Source organism: Nelumbo nucifera, chromosome 8, assembly GCF_055504915.1.
Source record: "Nelumbo nucifera cultivar China Antique chromosome 8, China Antique-T2T, whole genome shotgun sequence".
Taxonomy (NCBI): Eukaryota; Viridiplantae; Streptophyta; class Magnoliopsida; order Proteales; family Nelumbonaceae; genus Nelumbo; species Nelumbo nucifera.
The window spans coordinates 11,942,374-11,965,095 of record NC_142656.1 but is presented as its reverse complement, the minus strand read 5'-3'; the positions used below and the strand labels follow the sequence as shown (position 1 = coordinate 11,965,095).

The 22,722-nt window shown below is 38.8% G+C and overlaps 1 protein-coding gene across 4 annotated transcripts in view; it reads right to left on the bottom strand.

Moving 5' to 3' along the window:
- Positions 1-22,722, bottom strand: part of LOC104592277 (2-oxoglutarate (2OG) and Fe(II)-dependent oxygenase superfamily protein) — a 36,144-nt gene that overhangs the window by 11,168 nt on the left and 2,254 nt on the right. Inside the window, exons 3-10 of one of the 4 annotated variants that reach the window (XM_010251555.3) lie at positions 18,445-18,494; positions 18,273-18,326; positions 17,082-17,134; positions 13,301-13,373; positions 12,656-12,717; positions 11,804-11,923; positions 10,674-10,776; positions 515-585 (exon numbers count right to left, since the gene is read on the bottom strand). In XM_010251555.3, the coding sequence (XP_010249857.1) occupies positions 515-585; positions 10,674-10,776; positions 11,804-11,923; positions 12,656-12,717; positions 13,301-13,373; positions 17,082-17,134; positions 18,273-18,326; positions 18,445-18,494 (586 nt within the window). The remainder of the gene's footprint in view (positions 1-514; positions 586-10,673; positions 10,777-11,803; positions 11,924-12,655; positions 12,718-13,300; positions 13,374-17,081; positions 17,135-18,272; positions 18,327-18,444; positions 18,495-22,722) is intronic. The other 3 variants (XM_010251556.3, XM_088893699.1, XM_010251557.3) reach the window with 3 other exon arrangements.

The window sequence follows — 22,722 nt, the reverse complement described above, 5'->3', positions numbered from 1 at the left end:
GCTTTATTTCAAGGGCTGAAGCTGATATACTCTTGAGGACTAATTCATATTAAGGTAGAGAGATTTTAGGTAGGTATTGGTTATCTTAGGACTTGACGATCACATCCTTTTGATAACTTTTAACAAACAAGGAAAAAAAGCATTGAAGCACATGTCATTTTATGTGTCATGGCTATCATATTACAGTTCATCAAGCATGGATATCTATTGTATTAAAAACTAAACAATCTTAGTACAAATATGCCAACTTGTACATGCTCATAAATAGATAATAAGTGATCCATTCATCAAGACAGTAGACTATTAGACCCCTTTACTAGCTTATATCAAGATTGGTTATACATGCCAAAATAAGTCCTTGCTCTATATAGTTATATAAGTTAAAAGTAGGTTCAATAAGTTCAGCAAGAAAATGTTCAACTCAACAAGCTCTTGTCTAGTGAAACATATTGAAGAAATTGAAAGAATATGTTGGAAAAGCAAAAAAAAAAAAATGTTAAAGAAGATTGGTCACCTGTAAGAGAGCCATGATCTGTATGCCAACCGCACCATGATGAAATTGATCCAGCGTCTTGTGCATAGTCACTGCAATACGTATCATTTTCTAATTGTCAGATGGTTACCATTTTGTGCCCTGAAACCAAAGATTCCACTCTGCACACTGGAAAGAGATGCCTCTTAAACAATAAAATTACAGTCTAAGGTTGGTTAAGGCAAGATTGGAATTAAAAAACCAAGAAAAAGAAAGTCTCCAAGGATAAACACATGTGAGCTGCTGCAAAAGAAAATTCTTGGCAGACTTTTTATCTCCCCTCATGCCTGCATACCCTGCTTTCAAGAAGGGGAGTCAACTAATCATCTGTTCATTCACTGCCAGGAAACCAGGTTTATTTGGAATCATTTCTTACAACTAGCTGAGTACAGCTGGGTGGCTCCAAATCACCTACAAGACCTAATTCATCAATGGCAAGGAAAAGGTCTGAGTAAGAGAGGAAAGGTGTATTGGCAGATAGTTTTGCATGCTGTAATTTGGGGAGTGTGGGAAGAAAGAAATAACTGGCTGTTCAAGAACCAGGTTAAGTCAGAGTGATCTGTTATCTCACACTAACCATCTCTGTTGTCTGTGGGCCTCTAGCACAGATAATTTCAAAGGATTCTCTGTAAATAATCTCAACAGGAATGCTGGTAATTTCCTGTTCTCCTCCCCTCCCTCCCCACCCACCTACAGGAGTCCAATTCCCAGAAGGCAAGGCCTTTGGACTAAGTTTTTATAGAAGTGCTTCAGGCAACCCTGATGCTGCTGGCATAGGAGGAGTTCTAAGGGATGAAAATGGGAGCATCTGCTGGGTGTACTGTGGCCAATAGGCATAGAAGACTCTACCTTATTGATAAAAAAAAATAGCTACCAAGGCAGAAGTGATGGCTGCACTTACAGGGATCAGAATAATTAACAGATTAGGCATTCCGAACCTCTCCATTGAAGGCGATCAGCAAACACCATAAAATGGTTAGGAAAACAAGAAACCGAAACGTGGAGACTCAATCATTTTCTGACGGGGGCAAGGGATTTACTGACTGCTTCTAATGCAAACCTGATTTGGATTCCAAGGGAATTTAATTCTCTTGCAGATGGGCTAGCAAAATTAGGTGCTCTGTTAGAATATTTGCACTCAAAGATTCCTCCTGTATAATTCCTAAGGGTCCCTGTGTTTGTTTTTCTTCTCTTTAATTGTACACCTTCTTGTGTACCTTTCTCTTTTATTATGAAATCAGTTACCTTTCTCTCAAAAAAAATCTCCAAAGATCTACGAAGGCATTAGTATGTCCTGATAGATATACCATATGTTCTAACTTGAAGTTTAATGAAATACCGCAAGTTAGGTTATTTATAATTAACAAGTTGCTATGGTGAAAGGCAGACTATTTGGTTACATGAATGTCAAACTAAGAGATTTCACAATGAAGAATATGGAAACCATATTCAGTTTAACCAGATTCTGTTGCCTAACATCTTAATCATTTAAGTGCAGCAAATCATCCTAAGCTTCTCAAATTTAGGATTGAGAAGACTGTTCCTAACCCCAATAAGTGATAAAACAAGGGGAATTAAGCTAAGATGGTTTAGGCATATGCATAGAAGACTATCTACTGCACTGGTAAGAGGTGAAGCATTGCAAGTTTAAAGATCTAGAAGATATAGGGGTAGGCCAAAAAGGACATGGGTGGAGCTAGTGAGAAATGATTTGAGGGCACAGAACCTAAAGAATGGATATGGCCCTTGATAGAGTAGAATTTTACGAAATACAATTTATCTAGCCAGCTGTTAGGTTTCTTCCTAACACAGGGCTCTTCGAGGGAGACTTCCTCCTGATAAGAGAGAGAGAGAGAGAGATTTCAGTATGAATGCATGCCTCCTTCTCATCTTTCTTCCATTATTTATAATGGTGATATACATACAATCAGTTACACGAGCTCCCCCGCTTGCACAATCTTGTTATATATTCTGTTATGGTGGTTGTGCTCAAGTGATGTCGTAGTGTTGTTTATAGGCCGATGTGGCCTTTTCTTGTACACTTGACTTATTAGTTCTGGTTGTCTTAACACCAACCTTATATGGTTGGGATAAGGCTTTGTTGAATTGAGTTCAAAAGATTGTTATCAATTGCATCTTTGGTCGGTACCTACTACCTAGCTAAAATACATTTCAAATTTGCAATACAAGAAAGCCAGTAGTTTGATAATGACAGTGAGCAAATATTTTATAAAGAGAAACTGCACAACTGATTGAAATATTGAGCCATGTTATCAAAGTAATTTTAGAAATAGAAGAAAGAGAAGTTGCATAACTGATTGAAACACTAAGCAAATCCAGATGATCACCAAGTTCGGCAGGCCTTCATCACATGGGTTAAATTGGGATTTTGGGTTCAGAAGGGGGTTGAGGGACAATGAGTGTGAATCCCTTATCCCTTTACTCTCTCTCTCTCTTGTGGAAAAAGGTTTTCTTGGATCAAAATCTCTTGGATAGTAGAGTTCGGTACCCCTCCCCTGATGGTCACTTCTCCTGTGCTTCTTTCTTTAACCTCCTTATTAGTTCAGAACCCTTGGGGGTAAATCTCCCAGTGAGAGAAATTTGGTGCAAGCCAATCCCTCCTAAGGTTCAGGCTCTATGTTGGGAAACTTTCCTTGGGAAGGCCGGTGGTGGGACCCTTCCTCATTTACTACTTTCCTGTTCATTTGTAACTCGTATTTGGGACTACTTCTGCTCTCTTTTTGGTTGCAGATGGGTACTCCCTCAGGATGTGGCTAGCTTATTTAACTCCAGTTTCTTAAAGCAACAGAAGAAAAGGGGAAGATCTCTATGGAAAATCACAAGAGCAGCCTTGGTGTGAACCATTTGGGAGGAGAGAAACCAAAGAATCTTCCAAGAAAAGAGTAGGTCGATGGAGGAAGTGATTGAATCCATAAGGATCGGATCTGCACACTGGGCTAAAACTTTGGAGCTGTTTAGAGATGTTCCCACAAATGACTTATTATGGAAATGGTCTGAAGTGGTACAAACAGATACACACAAAGAAGTAGTGATAATGGAATGGAAACCTCCAAGACCAAACAAATTGAAATTAAATTTTGATGGGAGCTCCCTTGGTAATCCGGGGAGAGCAGGTATAGGGAGAGTTTTCAGGAACCATCTAGGTGCAGTTGTGGCTCTATTCTCTGGGCCAATTGGATTTGGTGACTCGGTTAAGACCGAGACAATGGCTCTATTGCAAGGACTAAAACTGGCAACACAGATGGGTGTTAGAGAGCTTGAGGTGGAAGGAGATTCCTTATTGGTTAGTTCTTGGGCAAAACAAAATAGTTCAGCTCCTTGGAAATATAAATTTTCTTTCAGGGAAATTAACCGCCTTGCAAAAAGTTGTAACACTAGCTTTGGATGGGAAAAAAGAACAGCAAATGGAATGGCAGATGTTCTCGCAAAACAGGGAGTGGACAGGTCCACTCTATTTTGGGCAATGTTGTAATCTGTATTAGTAAAAGGGGGGCATGGTGTTAAAAGGTTGTTTATAAGTTGTTTTTCTTTGTTTTTTATTTCTGTTAGTGTTGCAGGGGTATTATTGTAATTCCCCTCTCTTTATGTTATGTTATGGTCGCCCTAATATAAATACCAAAAAATCTGGCGCCACCAGCAACAGTTCTTGCTCTCAGATCTCTCTTTTCTCCTCTCCCTTTCTCTCTCCTCTCTTCTCTTCACTTCAGCTTCTGGACAAGATGGTATCAGAGCAGGTTCATTTGATCTGAAAGGAGATCAAGAAAGCCCTCCTTTGTCTTCTCCCTCATCGTGCTGCTGATTTTTTTTCTCTGAAGAACCAAGGTAGATCTTTGGACTGATCTCAGAAGCTTATTTCTTCATTTTTGTTTTTATTTTTTCCTGATTGTTTATCAGGACAGACCAAAAAAAGAGGGATAAATCCCTGATGTGAGGTGATCAGCACCTATACCTTCCTTTTTTGTAGGATCAAGTGATCCTTGTGGTGGTTGTAGGTCAGAGGTGACCTGTATGTGCTGCGACAGCAGCTTTGTGGAGTGTTTGTAGGTTGGAGATGACCTGTGTGTGCTGTGACAGAAGTACAGTGGTTAGTTTGTATGTCAGTGATGACCTGTGGGTGCTGTAACAGCCGAAATTTTTTTACTGTGGTCAATCCAAAAGGTGGCTGTCTATAGTTTCCTGGGGCTGAATTTTTTTATTTTCAGAAATAATACAGTGTGCAAAAGGGAAAACAGGTTGGACAGGTCGGACTGTGTTTTTTTTAGTGAAGATTCAGCCACTTCTAGTGTGATCTAAACCAGCTATCATGAATAGTGAAGATTCAGCCACTTCTAGCGTTTCCTCAATGCAGAATGGACTGAGTGGGGGTATGGATTTATCCTTCCCTATGGCTGTCATACCTCTTGATGGTCTCAATTACTTAGAATGGTTGAAGGGGATCAAGTTATACATTACTTTAAGGGAAAAGATAGGATATATAAATGGAACAATTAAAGAACCCAATTCTGGGAGTGCTGAGCATGACAGATGAAACCAGGAAAATAGCATGGTAATGTCATGGCTCTTAGTGTCTATGCAACCTCAGGTGAGAAGAAATTTTATGTGGGCTGAAACAGCTTATGAGATTTGGGAACAAGCCAAGTCAAACTATTCTGAATTGCGACACTATGCAAAAATCTATCAGTTATAGGCAGAATCCTCTACTTGCAAAACAGGGGGAGAGGAGTCTCTCTGTGTATTTCTCTGACTTGTCTTCCATCTGGAAAGAGTTGTGTCGCTATCAGAGTGTAGATTGGAAGTGTGATGAAGATGCCAAAGCATATAAGTCTCTTGTTTCACAGTAGAGAGTCTTTACCTTCCTCCTTGGCTTGAACCCTATGTATGAATCCGTTAGAGTACAGATCCTTGGAATCAAGGATCTCCCATCTGTCCAAGAAGTATATGCTATAGTACAATCAGAGGAAAGTACAAGAAATCTTATGAATAATTCTGGGGGAGATGTAGTTGTATTGGCAGCAAAAGGAAGTGTTGTTACAAGTGGGGGAAATCTCTTTAAGAAGGGAGACTCTCAAAAAAGGGTGGATGAAAAAGAAAAATTATGGTGCGCTCATTGCCAGAAGCCTCGACACACTCGTGACACATGTTGGGACCTTCATGGGAAGCCGAAATGGGCTCAGGAATTGAGTAAGAAACAGGGCTCAGATCTGAATAAGAAGTTAAGACAGCAAGGTTCAAGGAAATTCACTACAACGAACATGGCTACTCAAGAGAACCAGCCCCCGACTACTACTGCAGTTCAGACATACACCTGGTTCTGACCCTAGGGAGGATATCATTAATTCGTTCCGTGATCATTTAGAACTTTATGGTAGGGCCATCCGCCAGATGGATGCTCCTCCTCCATCAACTTCATATGCGTCTACATCAGGTAATTCTGCCACAGCTCTCCATGTATCATCTCATTCCTCTAACTCTCCTTGGTTAATTGATTCTAGAGCGTCAAAACATATGGCTGGTAAGTCTACTTACTTTCAGACCTATCATCTCCTCTCTAGAAGAGACAAAGTGACACTGGCTAGTGGTTCATTCTCTACCATAGCTGGTCAAGGAACCATTTCTCTTCCTTTTGGCCTTACCCTTTCTAATGTTTTACATGTTCCTCAATTCCCTATTAATTTGTTTTCTGTTAGTAGTATAACCAATTCTTTAAACTGTTCAGTAACCTTCTCCCCTTCTTATTGTGTGATTCAGGATTTGGCCTCGGAGAAGATGATTGGTAGAAGGCATATAGTGGATGGTGTCTACTTGCTGGAGAATAAGGCTGGTCTTGTAGGCACAGAGTCTAAGAGTCAATCTAGTAAGAGTCAGGCCTATTTATCGCACAGTCGTCTTGGTCATTTATCCTTTGATTCCTTAAAGATTGTGTTTCCATAGTTGTTTAAGTCAGAATCAATGTCAGAGTTGATATGTCAAACTTGTCAATTGAGTAAACATTGTAGAACTCACTTTTCTTCAAAGAATAATAAATCTGAATTTCCTTTTCATATCATTCACTCTGATGTTTGGGGCCCAATTACTTTACCATCTAAAAGTGGTTACAAGTATTTTATTACCTTTATTGATGACTATTCTATGTACACATGGGTATATCCCATGCGAACTAGGGATGAAGTACCAAAAATTATCCAAGATTTCCAAAGAATGATTTTCACCCAATTTCAAACTAAAATCCAAATCTTCCAATCTGATAATGTCAAAGAATATTACCATAATGATCTCACGGAGTTCTTTGCTTCACATGGATCGCTTCACCATAGCTCCTGTGCCCGAACACCACAACAAAATGGTGTTGCTGAAAGAAAGAACCGCCATCTTCTCGAAGTAGCTCAAGGATTATTGATTCATATGAATGTCCCCAAACGTTTTTGGCTTGAAGCTATCCTTTGTGCTGCCTATCTCATTAACCACATGCCCTCTCGATGGTTAGAGTACAAAGCCCCACATCAGCTTTTGTTTTCCAAGGCTCCTCTTTTGTCTATTCCTCTCCGTGTTTTTGGTTGTCGTTGCTTTGTTCAAAACTTGTCAACAACTCGTGGTAAATTGGATCCTCGTGCTATTCCTTGCATCTTCTTGGGGTACCCTACAAATCAGAAGGGGTACCAGTGCTTTGATCCCGTCTCTCGAAAATATCATGTTTCCATGGATGTCTCCTTTTTTTAGAGTGAACCTTTCTTTCCTATTTCTCCTCAGGGGGAGTGTAGGCATGAGGAAAAACAGGTTCAAAATCCTCTACCTTAGATTTAGCACCCTCTTCTACCTGATCATCCTCCCTTCCGTGTTTTCTGTCATCGTCACAAAGGCCAACCAAGTTCAAGAGCTGTGGAGCATCTAGAAGTTGTACCACCAATGCCATCAAATTCTCCGGGAACGGATCCTATCCAGCCAGGTACCTTAGTTCCCATTGATATTTCTAACCCTATTGCTATTGATACCTCTAGTGCTAATGATCTTGACCTCCCTATTGCTCACTGGAAGGGTGTTAGGTCTTGAACCACTAAGCACCCCATTTCCCATTTTGTTTCCTATGAAAACATTCCACCTTCCTTTCGGGCATTCCTCTCTTCAATGTGTTCCTATTCCTACTCCTATGAATGTGGCAAAAGCTCTCTCAGTGCCTGAATGGACAGATGCAATGAAGGAAGAAATTAATGCATTACATAAAAATGGTACATGAGAATTGGTGGATCTTCCTGAGGGAAAATAACCAGATGGATGTAAATGGGTATTTACAATGAAACATAGGGTTGACGACACAATGGAAAGGTATAAAGCTCATCTAGTGGCAAAAGGGTTCACTCAAGTATATGGGGTGGATTATGCAAAAACTTTTGCACCAATTGCTAAGATCAACTCCATTAGGGTTCTCTTCTCTTTAGCTGCTAACTTCGATTGGGACCTTCACCAATTGGATATCAAGAATGCATTTCTAAATGGTGACCTTGAAGAAGTGTACATGGTACAACACCTTGGCTTTCGGGCTCAAGGTAATGAACAAAAGGTATGTAGGTTAAAAAAGTCATTATATCTAGGGGTAACCGAACCATGGACACTTTTTACAAACCGAACCGGTCCTACCGGTTTTTCAATTTCTCCAAACCTTAACCGATCTGCCGGTTTCGGTTTTTCGGTTTTTTATATTCATAATATATATTATATAAATATATGTATAATATTATATTATAAATAATAAATGATATATAATATATTATAAATATTATAAAAATATAATATATTTATAAATAGATTATTATAAATATTATATATTTATATATAATGCATATATATTTATATATAATATATATAAAATATGTGACATATATTTTAAATATATATAAAATATACATATAAATATATATACTAGTCGGTTCAGTTAACCGTCGGTTTTTTTCTAGGGTAACCAAAAACCGAACCGGTCCTTCGGTTTTTCAAAAATACCAAACCAAAACTGAACTGATCGGTTTGGTTAATAGAAATTTCCGGTTTGGTTTTCTCGATTCGGTTTGGTTTTTCGGTTTTTCATGGACATCCCTAATTATATGGCCTAAAACAGTCACCAAGAGCTTGGTTCAGTAGGTTCCATGTAGCTGTACAACAAAAAGGATACAAGCAACGTCAATCTAATCATACATTGTTTGTGAAAAGAGGGGAAAGGAAAATTGCAGCCCTAATAGTGTATGTTGATGATATAGTTATCGCTGGTGATTGGAAAGATGAGATTCAAAGATTGAAGGGATTTCTTGCTACTCAATTTGAGGTGAAAGATCTAGGTCCTTTGAGATACTTCATTGGAATTAAAGTTGCCTGCTCACAAAAGGGTATCTTCATTTCTCAGAAAAAGTATGTCCTAGATCTATTATAGGATATAGGAAAATTGGGAGTAAAACACGTTGATTCTCCTATTGATCCTAATCACAAATTAAGTGATTGTCAAGGTGAATTCATCAAAGATGTGAAGCAATTTCAAAGGCTTGTAGGAAGACTGTTATATCTCTCCATGACTTGGCCAAACATTGCTTATGCAGTGGGTGTTCTTAGTCAATTCATGCATGCCCCTAAGAACACCCACCTTGAAGTAGCTGAAAGAATTCTCAAATATCTTAAGAAATTCCCAGGTGCAGGTTTATTGTTCCAAAAGCACGGACATTTGAAGGTTGAAGTGTATACTGATGCAGATTGGGCAGCATCATTGGATGATAGGAAGTCTACCAACAGCTACTGTACCTTTGTGGGAAGAAACCTAGTCACTTGGAGAAGCAAAAAGCAGAATGTGGTGGCCAGATCTAGTGCTGAAGCTGAATATAGAGCAATGTCTCATGGAGTGGCTGAAATAACGTAGCTAAAAAAATCTATTGAGTGAGCTAGGATTTACAGTTGGACATATGACTTTATATTGTGACAACAAGGCAGCCATAAACATTGTTGCTAACCCAGTTCTGCATGATAAAACCAAGCACATTGAGGTAAATAAGCATTTTATCAAAGAAAAGGTTGTCAAAGGGGAAGTGTGCACCCCCTATGTCGGGTCCAAAGATCAACTTGCGGACAACTTCACAAAAGGGTTACATCATTTGCAGCACAATGATCTATGTGATAAGTTGGGCATGATTGACATCTATGTCCCAACTTGAGGGGAAGTGTTAAAAGGCTGTTTATAAGTTGTTTTTCTTTGTTTTTATTTCTATTAGTGTCGCGGGGTACTATTGTAATTCCCCTCTCTTTATGTTATGTTATGGTCGCCCTAATATAAATACCAAAAAAGCTGGTGCCGCCAGCAACAGTTCTTGCTCTCAGATCTCTCTCTCTCTCTCTCTCTCAGCGTCTGGACAAGACATGGTAATCAGGACGGGCATTCTGGTTTCTGATGTATTTGGGCTACTGTGTAACAAGGATCTGTAATTTTTTTCAAGCATTAATAAATTACTCAATCAAAAAAAAAAGCGCATGATCGCCAAAACATGACAATGAACTGGAATTTTAGAAACATTGCCTTCATATAGCCACTCATAACATTAGACCCATGTTATCACTTATCACTTATCAAAGTGTCAACTGGCTAGCGAGTTGAGGGCCAGACTGACTGCATCACGCTGTAGTTAGTAGATATTAATGATGTGGTCACCTGTGATGACTAAGCATCGACTAGGTTGACAAACCAACCTAGTCAACCTAATTATTCAAAATAATATAGAATATGTTTATATTTTGTTATATTCATCTGTTGTTTTAAATATTTCTGATGGAACATGATTGGATGATGGTATATAAAATAGTCAAAGCTGCAATATTTCTTAGAAATATAAAGGCTGTAGATCTAGCCTATCCAGACTAACTTCTTTTCTGTTTAAAAAATAAAGACTGTAAACTAAACGTTTGTATCATTCTTTTCTTGCATAATTGTAGTCTATATTAATTTATTTATGAGATTGCATTAATATCATAAATTTAGAATCGTCTTTTTTATCGACTAGTCAGCACCTAGGCACCAATTAGTCATCACATCGACTAGAGAGGACAAAACAACTAGCCATTGCTTCACTGCATTACACAGAAGACAACCACATACCTCTGCTCTGCTGGAAAATAATAAAGCAGACGGCCTTTGTGACAGCGAGAACACATAAGTATCTTCTCAAAGCCTTCATCATCCCTTGTCATCCCTTTAGACGCTGTTTATGAAAAATATAGTCAGGAAGAGTCCAAAATGCAGATTGAACAAAGGAAAATACATTCAAGCTGCAATATTATTAATGCAGCTAAAACACAAAAGTAACTTCAGGTAAACTGATAAATATAGGATGACATTCAAACAACATATTGAAGCTTGCTCATTTATTGCAAGCTGGAATGCTATACTATATAGTCAATAGTTATTCTGGGCCAATCAGTAACCGCCTTGTCATTTAAGCACCTTTTGAGGATGAAGACAATTGAAACAATACATGGTGCATTGTGATTGGATTGCTAGTTCCACAAATCCAAAGGAGTTATCATGTATGAGCCATGGTTGGGCACTCAGGCCCAGTTGGGGGCAGAGACTCTACTTCAGGATCTTGCTGGTGCACTCTCTGGCCTTTTAGCATGCTTGGGTTAAGGGGGGCTTCACATAGAGGTTGGTTGCATCAGAGGCAGTCCAGTTGACCCTTGTAGCCAATGACATCTTATCAAAACAACGTATCAGTGGATAATCTCACCAGGGGAGGAGTAACAAGAACAACTTTATATTGAAGCCAATATCTAGGGATGGTTCATTTTGTTTTCAGTTTCTTCTATTCCAGAATCATTTGCAGGTGCCTTGATGGTTTTATCCTCATCCATGGACAATGGGCTAGAGGTTCTTTGTATGTTTTACGTTTTCTGTAAGTGTTTGAACATTTTATGTTTTAAATACCACAATTCTGTTATCACAGTTGCTGGTGCTGTATTTTTATTTATTCCCTCTATTTGATCACTAGTTAAATCTATTATTTAGCAAAATAAAAAAAAAAGTAAGCATTGAATACATGAAAATAGGGAATTAACTGGCAGTCTCTGAACCATAAACGTAACTAGTTTGTAAAAAGAGTTGCTTTGCAATTCCACTGCAATTGGCTCCAAGCCCAAAGAATTTCACTATAACTTAATATTAATTCAACCCATTATAAGATGTTCCTTTTATGGCAACAAAAAATTGCAAATGTTGTAACAAGGTAATACCATATCTATCACAATGATAAGCCAGCATCAATCCCACATCAAAGATCAGCTTTCCAAGAGATTTGAAGGCTACAACATCAGCAATGACTTCCTTGTTAGACAGCTTTGAATTACAATGTACTACAAGAGACATCAAGTAATACTATTTCAGAACATGAAATTTCTAATTTAAGTTTCTGAAAAACTATGCGCAACAAAAATATCTCCCAAAACCGAACTGGTTAACCACCTCCAGAAAACATGACTGTCCAAAGAACAACATGAAAGGAAAGTTGCATTTTATTTTATTTTTCCAAAAATATATTAGAAATATGGAAATAAATAAAATAACAAACACTTGGGAGGAGAAAGAAAAAATGCAGGATCCATTTGCATTGACAGAATTAAGCACCCATTCCACTTCACTGCATAAAGATCTGTCACTCTTAATTATTTGATCCAAAACTCTGTATACAGATAAGATTCAAACTAACATATTATGTTCATATGATCCATATGACACCTAAAGCTATGTTACCCAGATACAACATAGATATACTACAGATACAGTGCAAAATGCAGATACAGAACTTACACAATAAAAGTTTCTAAAATAATACAACACCCACTATGAAGTATCTAGGTAACAGAGCTTAGGAAACCTATTAACAATGATACCATAACAATGCTTATATTAGTACCTGGTGTGCATATCTGACATTAATAGAAAAAAAAAAAAAGAATCAGTCTCACCATGAACTTAGCACTTGAACGGCTAAACAAAATGAACATTACAGTAGGTACATCCCCTAAACAAGATTCCCCATATGCTGAAAACATGTATTGAATCCTGATAATTAGAAGATCAAATACCTAATTCAAGTTCTGGCAGAGATTTACGAGGCCATATGTTTGGCTGGCAGTATGATGGATACCTACACAACAGAAAAGGGAAAACTACACCTAAGCACAAGAAATGGGGGGGATTACTACCATTAACTTTTTCACTTCACTAATTAACTGCACAGTTGCACTCATAGTTTAGAAGGTGACTATCAAAAATATCAAATGACAGAACAAAATTGACTCCTTTTTTTCCCAGAAGGGGAGGTGGGTGCAAAAGCAGCTTTTAGCTGATTTAGATATTTGACTAACAAAGGAAATAGGAGTTCCACATTATATCAAGTTTCAGAAGGTTCATTGAGGAATACCAGGTGAAAAGGGAAACCTAACTAAGATTGTTTATTTAAAAGAGGATTTACAAGAAAAAACAAACCCAAAACCAGGCCACTGTTGTTGGATAACCAATTAACCAAACCTGAGAGAATGTTAAATAAATGTTTAAACCATGAACATGAAATTTTGTCTCAGAGCTACTGTTGTCTTTTTATTTACATAAGATAGAAAGGCTTGTGTATATTTATAATAAGTTTTTGCAGGAAATCAATAATAACATGGGTGTAATTGTTGGCAACTTCATAATGAACAAAGTCATGCACTTGCTCTATCCACTATTACCGTTGGATCAAGGAAGTGTCAGCTGTTGGTATATCTAATATTGGATTTGCATAGAAGGAGCCTTTCAATATATCTGCATAAAAGCAAGAAGAATTCAAACAGGTACCACTTGAGAAGAAAGAAACATAATATATGACAATCATATAATGGATTGAACATTATCATTAAAATTACAATTAAAAGAAAAAGATGAAGAAAATTTGAAATTCCCTTTTTAAGAAACTTAAAACCTAGAATTATCCCCAACTTTTCCTCCACTACTATCTGAGATAGATAGAAAAAAGAATGATTTTCTATTTCATCTTGTCCCAAAATATTCTTCCTAAAATTTATGTATCACTTCTTATTTCCTGCCACTTTCCTCAACCAAATAAATTCCTCAACAAGTCCAGTATCAACCAACATCCAGAATCCAATCATCTCTACCAACCATGCTAACTTCTTTCACTGATCTATTTGGACATTATAGGATTCACATATAGTAAACAGATTGGGAAAGCTATGCAGCTTTAAAGCACAATTCCCAAGGACAAACTTGGAAAGCTGCAAAACTTAATAGGTATTTTTCTGAGATTCACACCCTATAACTCATGCATCAGATCTTACCCTATAACCAATTTGCCCCTATTTAAAAACGATATTCTTAAATACTTGAAAGAGAACCATTTGTCTGCAACAATATCTACATTATCTACCCAACCCTGGACAGACCACACAGTTCAAGCCTGAATTTCAACTGCATTGAACCAGGCATCAGATACAGCCCAATTGAGGCCCATGTACAGCCCAACCACCACAAGTAGATGGTCAGAAACCGAACCCTAACCCTAAGATGTTATTCTGACCAAGCCTTTTATTGCCACAACATTGGATAAGCATTACAGGGAGTGGACATTGGAAGGATTGACTTGCAGAATAACCATCATCCCCCAAAATTAATTCCTATATAGAGTCCCTTTCACCAACCTCAAATTTGATCACACCTGGACTACTTTTGGGGTCCCAAATGCTAATGATCCCAGACTACGATCTCAACCCTTATCCTCTCAGTTATGTTCCTTTATCATTATTTGTATGTATACCACCTAACTATGGATAAATGCAAGGTATATGAAGTAGCTCCTCATGTTTTGGAAAACTGTGACTTTGATTTTATCAAGCAGTGCAAGGATAAATATGTATACCACCTAACTATGGATAAATGCAAGGTAATATGAAGTAGCTCCTCTGGGATCCTGGGGTCCTTGTGAAACTTGATCTTGAGAAGGTGTACGACAAAGTGGATTGGGATTGCATTCTTGATTGCTTAAGGCTAAGAGGTTTTGGGAGAAACTAGATCAGGTGGATTAAAGGTTGTATTGGCTCTCCATGGTTTTCAGTATTGATAAATGGTGAAGCGAAAGGTTATTTCAAGGCAAGCAGGGGTCTAAGACAAGGTTGCCCTCATTCCCCTTTACTTTTCACTTTGGTGATGGATATATTTAATTATCTCTTTGACAAGTCAATTCTTTTCAACTTGGTGAAAGGTTTTGAAGTGGGTAGGGATAAACTTCACATCTCTCACTTACAGTTCGCCGACAACATAATCCTATTCTTAGATGCCTCTATAATCCTATTCTTACACTTCACATCTCTCACTTACAGTTCGCCGACAACATAATCCTATTCTAGAAAATTTCAAATCTTTATTGGGGTGCAAAGTGGAGAATCTCCCCATTACCTACCTTGGGATGCCTCTTGGAGGAAATCCAAAATACCTCAACTTTTGGAGTCTTGTGTTGGAGAAATGTGAGAAGAAACTATCGACTTGGAAAAAGTGTTATCTCTCCAAAGGGGGTAGGCTTACTCTCTTAAAGGCCTCCTTATCAAATCTGCCGGTCTACTTTCTCTCTGTCTTCCAGATTCCGACCAAAGTCAAAAATCAAATTGAGAAGCTTCAAAGGAATTTTCTTTGGGAAGGTGGTGGAGATAAGAGAAACCATTTAGTCAGCTGGAAACAAGTATGCAGACCAAAAGAGGAAGGCGGTTTGGGTATTGGACAGCTTAAAGAGAATAATTCCTATCTTCTAGGCAAATGGCTCTAGAGGTTTCCAAAAGAACCTAATGCTCTTTGGACTGCTGTCATCTCAAGTAAATATGGACGAAATACAAACGGGTGGGATTACAATCTCCATTTGAACAGGATAAAGGCCATCAATCCTTGGAAAGGTATATGTTCCATTCATACTTCTTTCTTTCCTTTTATAAGATATAAAGTGGGAAATGGTTCTAAAATTAAATTCTGGAAAGATCTTTGGTGGGGGGATTCTACCCTGGATGCCTCTTTCCCTAGGCTGTTTAACCTCACCCTTGTCCAAGAAGCCTCTATTTCTGATTGCCTCCCAAACCAGTCCACCGAGAATTCTTTAAACCTCCACCTCAGAAGACACCTAAGGGATTCGGAGATCTCTGATTTAATAGCTTTAATCCAAACCCTCAAAGATGCCTATATATCCCCCTCTCATTCTGACACCCGAATATGGACCCTTCACCCAAATGGTGAATTCTCTTCTAAGTCTATGTTCAGGGCTTTGACTGCTGAAGATCAGCATCCCTCTTTTCCTTACAAGAAAATTTGGTGCAGCCACATCCCCTCAAAAATTTGCTTCTTTGTATGGGAAGCCTGTCTCCAGAAAGTTAATACTAGTGATCTCCTTCAGAAAAAACTTTTGGGAAGACGCTCCATTTCTCCTCATGTTTGTATTTTATGTCTCAGCAAAGGTGAATCTGCAGATCACATCCTTCTTCATTGCAGCTTCACTCAAAGGATATGGTCCCATTTCTTGAATATGGCAGGGTACAGCTGGGCTTTTCCAAAACACATTATGGACAACTTGAAACAATGGCAAGTAATAGGGCTTAGCAAAAGGGGTAAAGTCTTTTGGCAATCAGTGCCTCATGCAGTAATGTGGGGCGTTTGGGATGAAAGAAACACCCGTATCTTTGACAATAAAAGCAGAACCTTGGAGGAGTTAATCTCAGATATTACCTATCTTTGCATCCTTTGGTCGGTGAATTCAGATCTATTTTCAGTCAATGATATTATCAGAAATATTCACCCCTTTCTGTTTCTGCCTCATCCTCAGCAAACTCCTTTGAGGCATCCCGTTTCCATCAGTGAAGGTGTGATAACCCTTAATTTTGATGGTTGTGCCTTAGGCAATCCGGGCTTTGCAGGTATTGGTGGTACAGAAAGGGACGAAAGAGGCAATATCTGCTGGACTTTTAGTGGCCCAATCGGTTGGGCCGACTTGACAAAGGCTGAAGTGATGGCTGCTCTCACCGGAACCAGGATAATTAAGAATTTGGGAATTCAGAATTTGATCATTGCAGGTGATTCAGCAAATACAATAAAATGGTTAAGAGACAAAAAAGGGGGCCCTTGGAGACTTTATCACTATCTGACTGAAGCTTGGGATTCTTTGGATGGATTGAATGTTAACTTAGTTTGGATTCCTAGGAAATACAATCATACTCAGATGGCCTAGCTAAATTTGGTGTGTATTTGGAGCATCTGTATAGCGACAAGCTTCCTCCTTTGTAACTTGCAGGGGTTCCCCCCCCCCTGTTTTGTATATCTCCGCTTGTTCCCCCCGCCCCCACCTGTTTTGTATATCTCCTCTTGTTCCCCCCCCCCCTTTATTCTCAATAAATCTTGGTTAAATTTTCTCGAAAAAAAATTTTATCAAGCAGTGCATCTACTTCTTGGAAGTTTTTTTATTTTTAAGCATATAAAACTTACCAGGTTTACCAGATTCAAGCTTCTCTTTTCCGTGACTCCATCCAAAATTGTATCTAGAAAATGAAAAAATTAATAAAAAATAAGAGAAAGTTAGGATGCTATTGTAATGTAGGTATCTTAGTGTCCAGTTCATCATCAGCTAAAAATTATAAAAGAAAATTAACATAAAATTATCCAATGATCACCACATACATCACTATCATTTGTTAAATTTGCACCAAAATAAGCCTCCTAATGTGAAAAATCAAAAAAGAACAAAATCTGTATTGAGAAGAGATTCTAAAGAGTCTATCATTTGTATGTTTGTTTAAATTAATTGATCACACATGAAGAAATGATCTTCAGTGAATTCTATGATTTCAGAAAATGGGCTGGACTATAGGGTTCAGTTTTATTGGCCATCAAATGGTTGAGGCCTTGATTTGGGATAAACACTAAAGTATATTTCATTGAAAACCATTTGGTTGGTTAATGATCATGCGAAGCTTGGTATTTTGGCATTGTGTTGTTCCATTCAGTACTTGCTAAATATTGGGCCTCTGCTGGTTCTTGTTCAAGGAAAACTTCGGCCCCATAATTCCCTTTCTTCTTTGATTTGACCTTTAGATTCTTAAACTTGAAAACCTAATTTCAGTAAGTAGTTTTTTTGTTCAAATTTCAATTTTTATTATAGTTTTTTATTCAAACAGTCCATATCCAGCCCTATGAAAACATAGTTGACCAGACAAAGTTTTATCCATTAAGATGCTAAAATTTTGCTTTCTCTCAAAATCTAGCTAATGTGCCCTGATATTTATCAAGTAGACAACTTTAAAAGTTTAAGTTATTGTAACTGCATCTACATTCTACACCACCACCGCTGCCACCAGAACAGAATAGCCACTTCTAATCATCATATCTAATAGATGGTATATATTTACTGATTGAGGGACATTTAAGCTGTTTATGTGATAAATTTGATGAATCAGAGTGAAAATTATGTTGATCTAATGAAATCATTTTTGGTCAAGTAGTTCTGTGAACCATACTTTGAATTCCTTTTATCCTAATAATATTGACTACTAAACTTAAATCAAAATCCTTGTGGTTTCCAAAATTTCTACTTCTATGATTCCATGACATTCAAGAAAATGACATTGTGACTGAAAAGAAAATGTATATACCAAGTAGAATGAAAAGTGACAGCTTTACCTGCTCTGAGGATCTTCAAGCTCCTTCTTAACCTCCTCTGGGAGGCTTGCTAACCTATTAAAGGAGAAAGATCAAACAACACGTACTGATCACTTCAAGCCTCTTTTTGTCTTGTTTCTTACATCATACCCTCACAAAAATCACAAAAAAAATAAAAAAATAAAAATAGTACCTGGGTGAAAGATGTAAAAGATTTTGACGCAATGAAGGAAAGCCAGGAACCTATAATAAAAGGAGAGGCCACAATATCACAAAAATCATAAGAAAATAGCAGATGAAAAAACAAGAACCACAGGAAAAAAAAGGAGTCAAAAGAAGTCAAAAGATAAAAAATCACAATAGGTTGGCAAACAAATAGGCAAGAATTAGAATAACGTTGTATAATTAAAACCGAAAAACCTAGCAAAAAAGTTTTAAAAGAACAAAGGTGTTTCTGAGAAGAAAAGAAAGCCAGGATAAATTTTAGCCAAAGCTGCCAAAAGTTTCACATAGAAAGACTGAGAGAGTCAAAATTCATTGAAAAAAAAAAAGACTGAGAGAGTCAAAGCATCCAAAATATAATAAGAAATTGGCAAACAGTTATGCAAGAATAAGGTCAGCCTTCCATAACTCAAACCAAGAGAGCATAGCAAATAAACCTTAAAAGAAATAAAGAAGGATATCATCAATCGTCTTCAAAATTAAGGTGTGGATCAAAAGATCTATTAGGAATTTGGACCTCAGGCCCAGTTTTATAACTTAAGGCAAATTACCATGACACCTACAACACTTCTTTTTTTGGTATTACAAATTCCATTACAGGGGGATCAAGGGGTGGGGACAGAGCAGGGAACACATGAGGTCCACCGACCTTGCCACAGAGAGCCTGCAGCTACACAGGTTTGATTCCACGCCTCCGTAATCAGAGTGATGCCAAGTGACCATCTCAACTACTGGGTCATCAGCCCTACAACACATATTAGGGCATTCCAAATTGTTTCTTCACAAGCCACAATATAAAACAGCTAAGGCATTACCATCCAAATTTAGAACTAACAGCAATATTGTTCTGACAGACAAGGAAGCATATTCAACAAGTGTTGTTAAATTTTAGCAATGATGAATGAATGTGTCAAGACCCATGATAACAAAATATGCCAACTACATCATTCTTAGTTTGTAAAGCAGGAACCACTATGGACTTCTGATATGTCCCGAAAATTTCACACACAATTCTCAGACACAAGGCAAGAACTACACAACTCAAATAAAGAGAAACTGGTATTCATTCATAGGAAAGCATTAACAGTAGGTCGGTTCTTCGAGAGACCGCCGACTCTCCCAAACACTCAAAATATTCTTCACTCCAAAAACATACCTTTCCCCATCCCCAAAAGACCCTTCTTATACTCTTCTGACAGCATAACTGACTCCCCCCCATAAATGCCCAGCTGGCCTAATTATAAATGCCCAACACTCTTCTTATTCATAACTGACATACCTATAAATGCCCCAAGACTCTTCTTATTCCCTTCTGACTTCCTCAATAAATGCCCAACTGGTAAGCCCCATGTGTTCAATTATTTCCCCCCTTAACCAATTGCTGCCCTTTCCTTTTCCTAGCATACGTAAGGTTAATTGGGGGCCTATCATTACCCGCCACCCAAAGACTAACCTTGTCCTCAAGGTTAAAATGAGGGAATTGGTCTCAAAGCAAGTCAAAAGGCTCCCAAGAATCTTCAAAATCAGGCAGGTCCTGCCAATGAATAAGCACTTCCAAACCAATAACTCCAGGCATAGTGGATGGGCGCACACCGCACACGGCAGCAGGTTCCACAAGCATCTCCATATCAGTAGACAGAGTGGAATGAATCACAGGAGAAGAGATATGGTTGCCAACCGCCTTCTTGAGTTGCGAGACATGAAAAACTGGGTGAATCCGTGCATCTGGAGGAAGTTGAAGTTTATCAGCGACAGCGCCAATTCTTTCCACAATAGCAAATGGTCCATAAAAACGAGGGGCAAGCTTTTCATTGACTCGGCGAGCTAGAGACTGTTGGCGATAAGGTCGCACTCTCACATACACCCAATCCCCGACATCAAAATTCACATCACATCGGTTCGCATCAGTCAAGTCTTTCATCTTTTGTTGTGCACGGTGTAGATGAGCACGTAGCTCATCAAGTATAGCATCACGCTGAAGGAGAACAGCTTCAACATCAACATTAGCCGTACAGCCAAGTTCATAGCGGATTAGTGGAGGAGGATCGTGCCCATAAACCACCTTGAAAGGTGTCATGCCAGCAGCAGTGTAAAAAGAGGTATTATAGTTGTATTCTGCCCAAGATAACCAAGAAGACCAGCAGGAGGGAGAATCAGCCGCGAAGCAGTGCAAATAAGTCTCTAAACAGCGATTAACCACTTCCGACTGACCATCCGTCTAGGGATGGTAAGCTGAACTACGACGCAATTCTGAACCTTGCAAAGTGAAAAGCTTGCGCCAAAAGAAACTCATAAAGACTTTATCACAATCAGACACAATTGATCGGGGAATGCCATGTAAACGAACTATGTTGTGTAAGAAAGCCTGAGCAACCGTGAGAGCTGAGAAAGGATGACTGAGAGAGATGAAATGGGCATACTTGGAGAGACGATCGACCACCACCATAATTGTATCAAATCCCTTCGACTTAGGAAGAGCCTCAATAAAGTCCATAGCAATATCCTCCCAGATCTGTTCAGGAACGGGTAAAGGTTGCAAAAGGCCAGCAGGAGACATGGCTTCATATTTACTGCGTTGACACACATCACAGGCCTCACAAACTCCTAAACAGAACGTTTTATCCCCCGCTAATAAAATTCAGCTGCTATATGCCAATATGTCTAGCGGATTCCAGCGTGACCTCCCACAACACCAGAATGAAACTCTTTAAGAGGGGGATAAATGGAGAAGAAACCGGCTGAACCAATTTACCATGATAACGAAGGTGATCCCCAACTAAAGAGTAGGCAAGATAAGCAGTCGGATCATGCTGTATGACATTTTTTATGTTGGCCAGAAAAGAATCAGCATCAACTTGCTCCTTAAGGTCATCAAAATCAAGAAAAATAGGGACTGTAAGAGAATTTAAGTGCATTTCAGCAGGAACTCTGGAGAGCGTCAACCACGGCATTTTCAGTACCAGGTTTGTACTGAATCTCAAAGTCACAATTCATAAGCTTAAGGAGCCACTTATGATGCTCACCTTCGACAATCCGCTACTCCAACAGATACTTAAGACTACGCTGGTCGGTACGAACAATAAAGCGTCTACCAAGAAGATAGGGGCGCCACTTTTTAATGGCAAAGACAATAGCCATCAATTCACGCTCGTAAACCGATTTAGACTGTGCAGACGGATTAAGCTTGTGGCTGTAAAAAGCTATGGGATGTATTCTGCATTAATACCGCATCGAGACCCACACTGGATGCATCTGTCTCGATCAAGAAGGGCTGAGAGAAATCCGGAAGGGCCAACACAGGTACGGTCGTCATAGCTCGTTTCAACTCCTGTAAGGCGTTCTCAGCTGCTGTACTCCATGAGAAGGCATCCCTTTTAAGCTGTTGTGTCAATGGCCATGCTATTTTACTGTAGTTACGCACAAAACGGCGATAATAGCCCGTAAGTCCCAGAAAACCGCGAAGAGATTTAAGTGAAGATGGTTGGGGCCAATCAACCATGGTCTGGATCTTGGAAGGATCGGTAGAAACACCAACCGCACTGATAATATGACCCAGGTATTCAATACTAGGCTGAGCAAAGATACATTTCTTTGAGTTAGCAAAGAGACGGTTGGCACGCAACACAGAAAAGACCTGTTGAAGGTGATCCAAATGGGCAGTTTCGGAAGCACTATAAACCAGAATATCATCAAAAAAAACCAGCATAAAGCGATAGAGGAAACCATGGAAGACAATATTCATTAACGACTGAAAAGTCGATGGCGCATTGGTAAGACCGAAGGGCATGACAAGGAACTCATAATGGCCCTCATAGGTGCGAAATGCAGTCTTGGGAATATCCTCACTGCGGACACGAATCTGATGGTAGCCCGATTTAAGATCAATTTTGCTGAAAATAGAAGCACCATGAAGCTCATCAAGAAGTTCTTCGATAACCAGAATGGGAAACTTATCCGGAACCGTAACACGGTTAAGGGCCCGGTAATCAACACAGAAACGCCAACTTCCATCCTTTTTCTTGACTAAAAGGACGGGGCTCGAGTAGGGGCTTGTACTTGGCTGAATAATACCCGCGGCCAGCATCTCAGAGACAAGGCGTTCAATTTCATCTTTCTGGAACTGAGGGTATCTGTAAGGACGAACAGAGATCGGGGACGTGCCCTCATGCAAGACAATAGCATGCTCCGTAGCCCGAGTAGGGGGTAAACCCGTAGGCATATCAAAAACATCTTTGAACTCATCCAATAA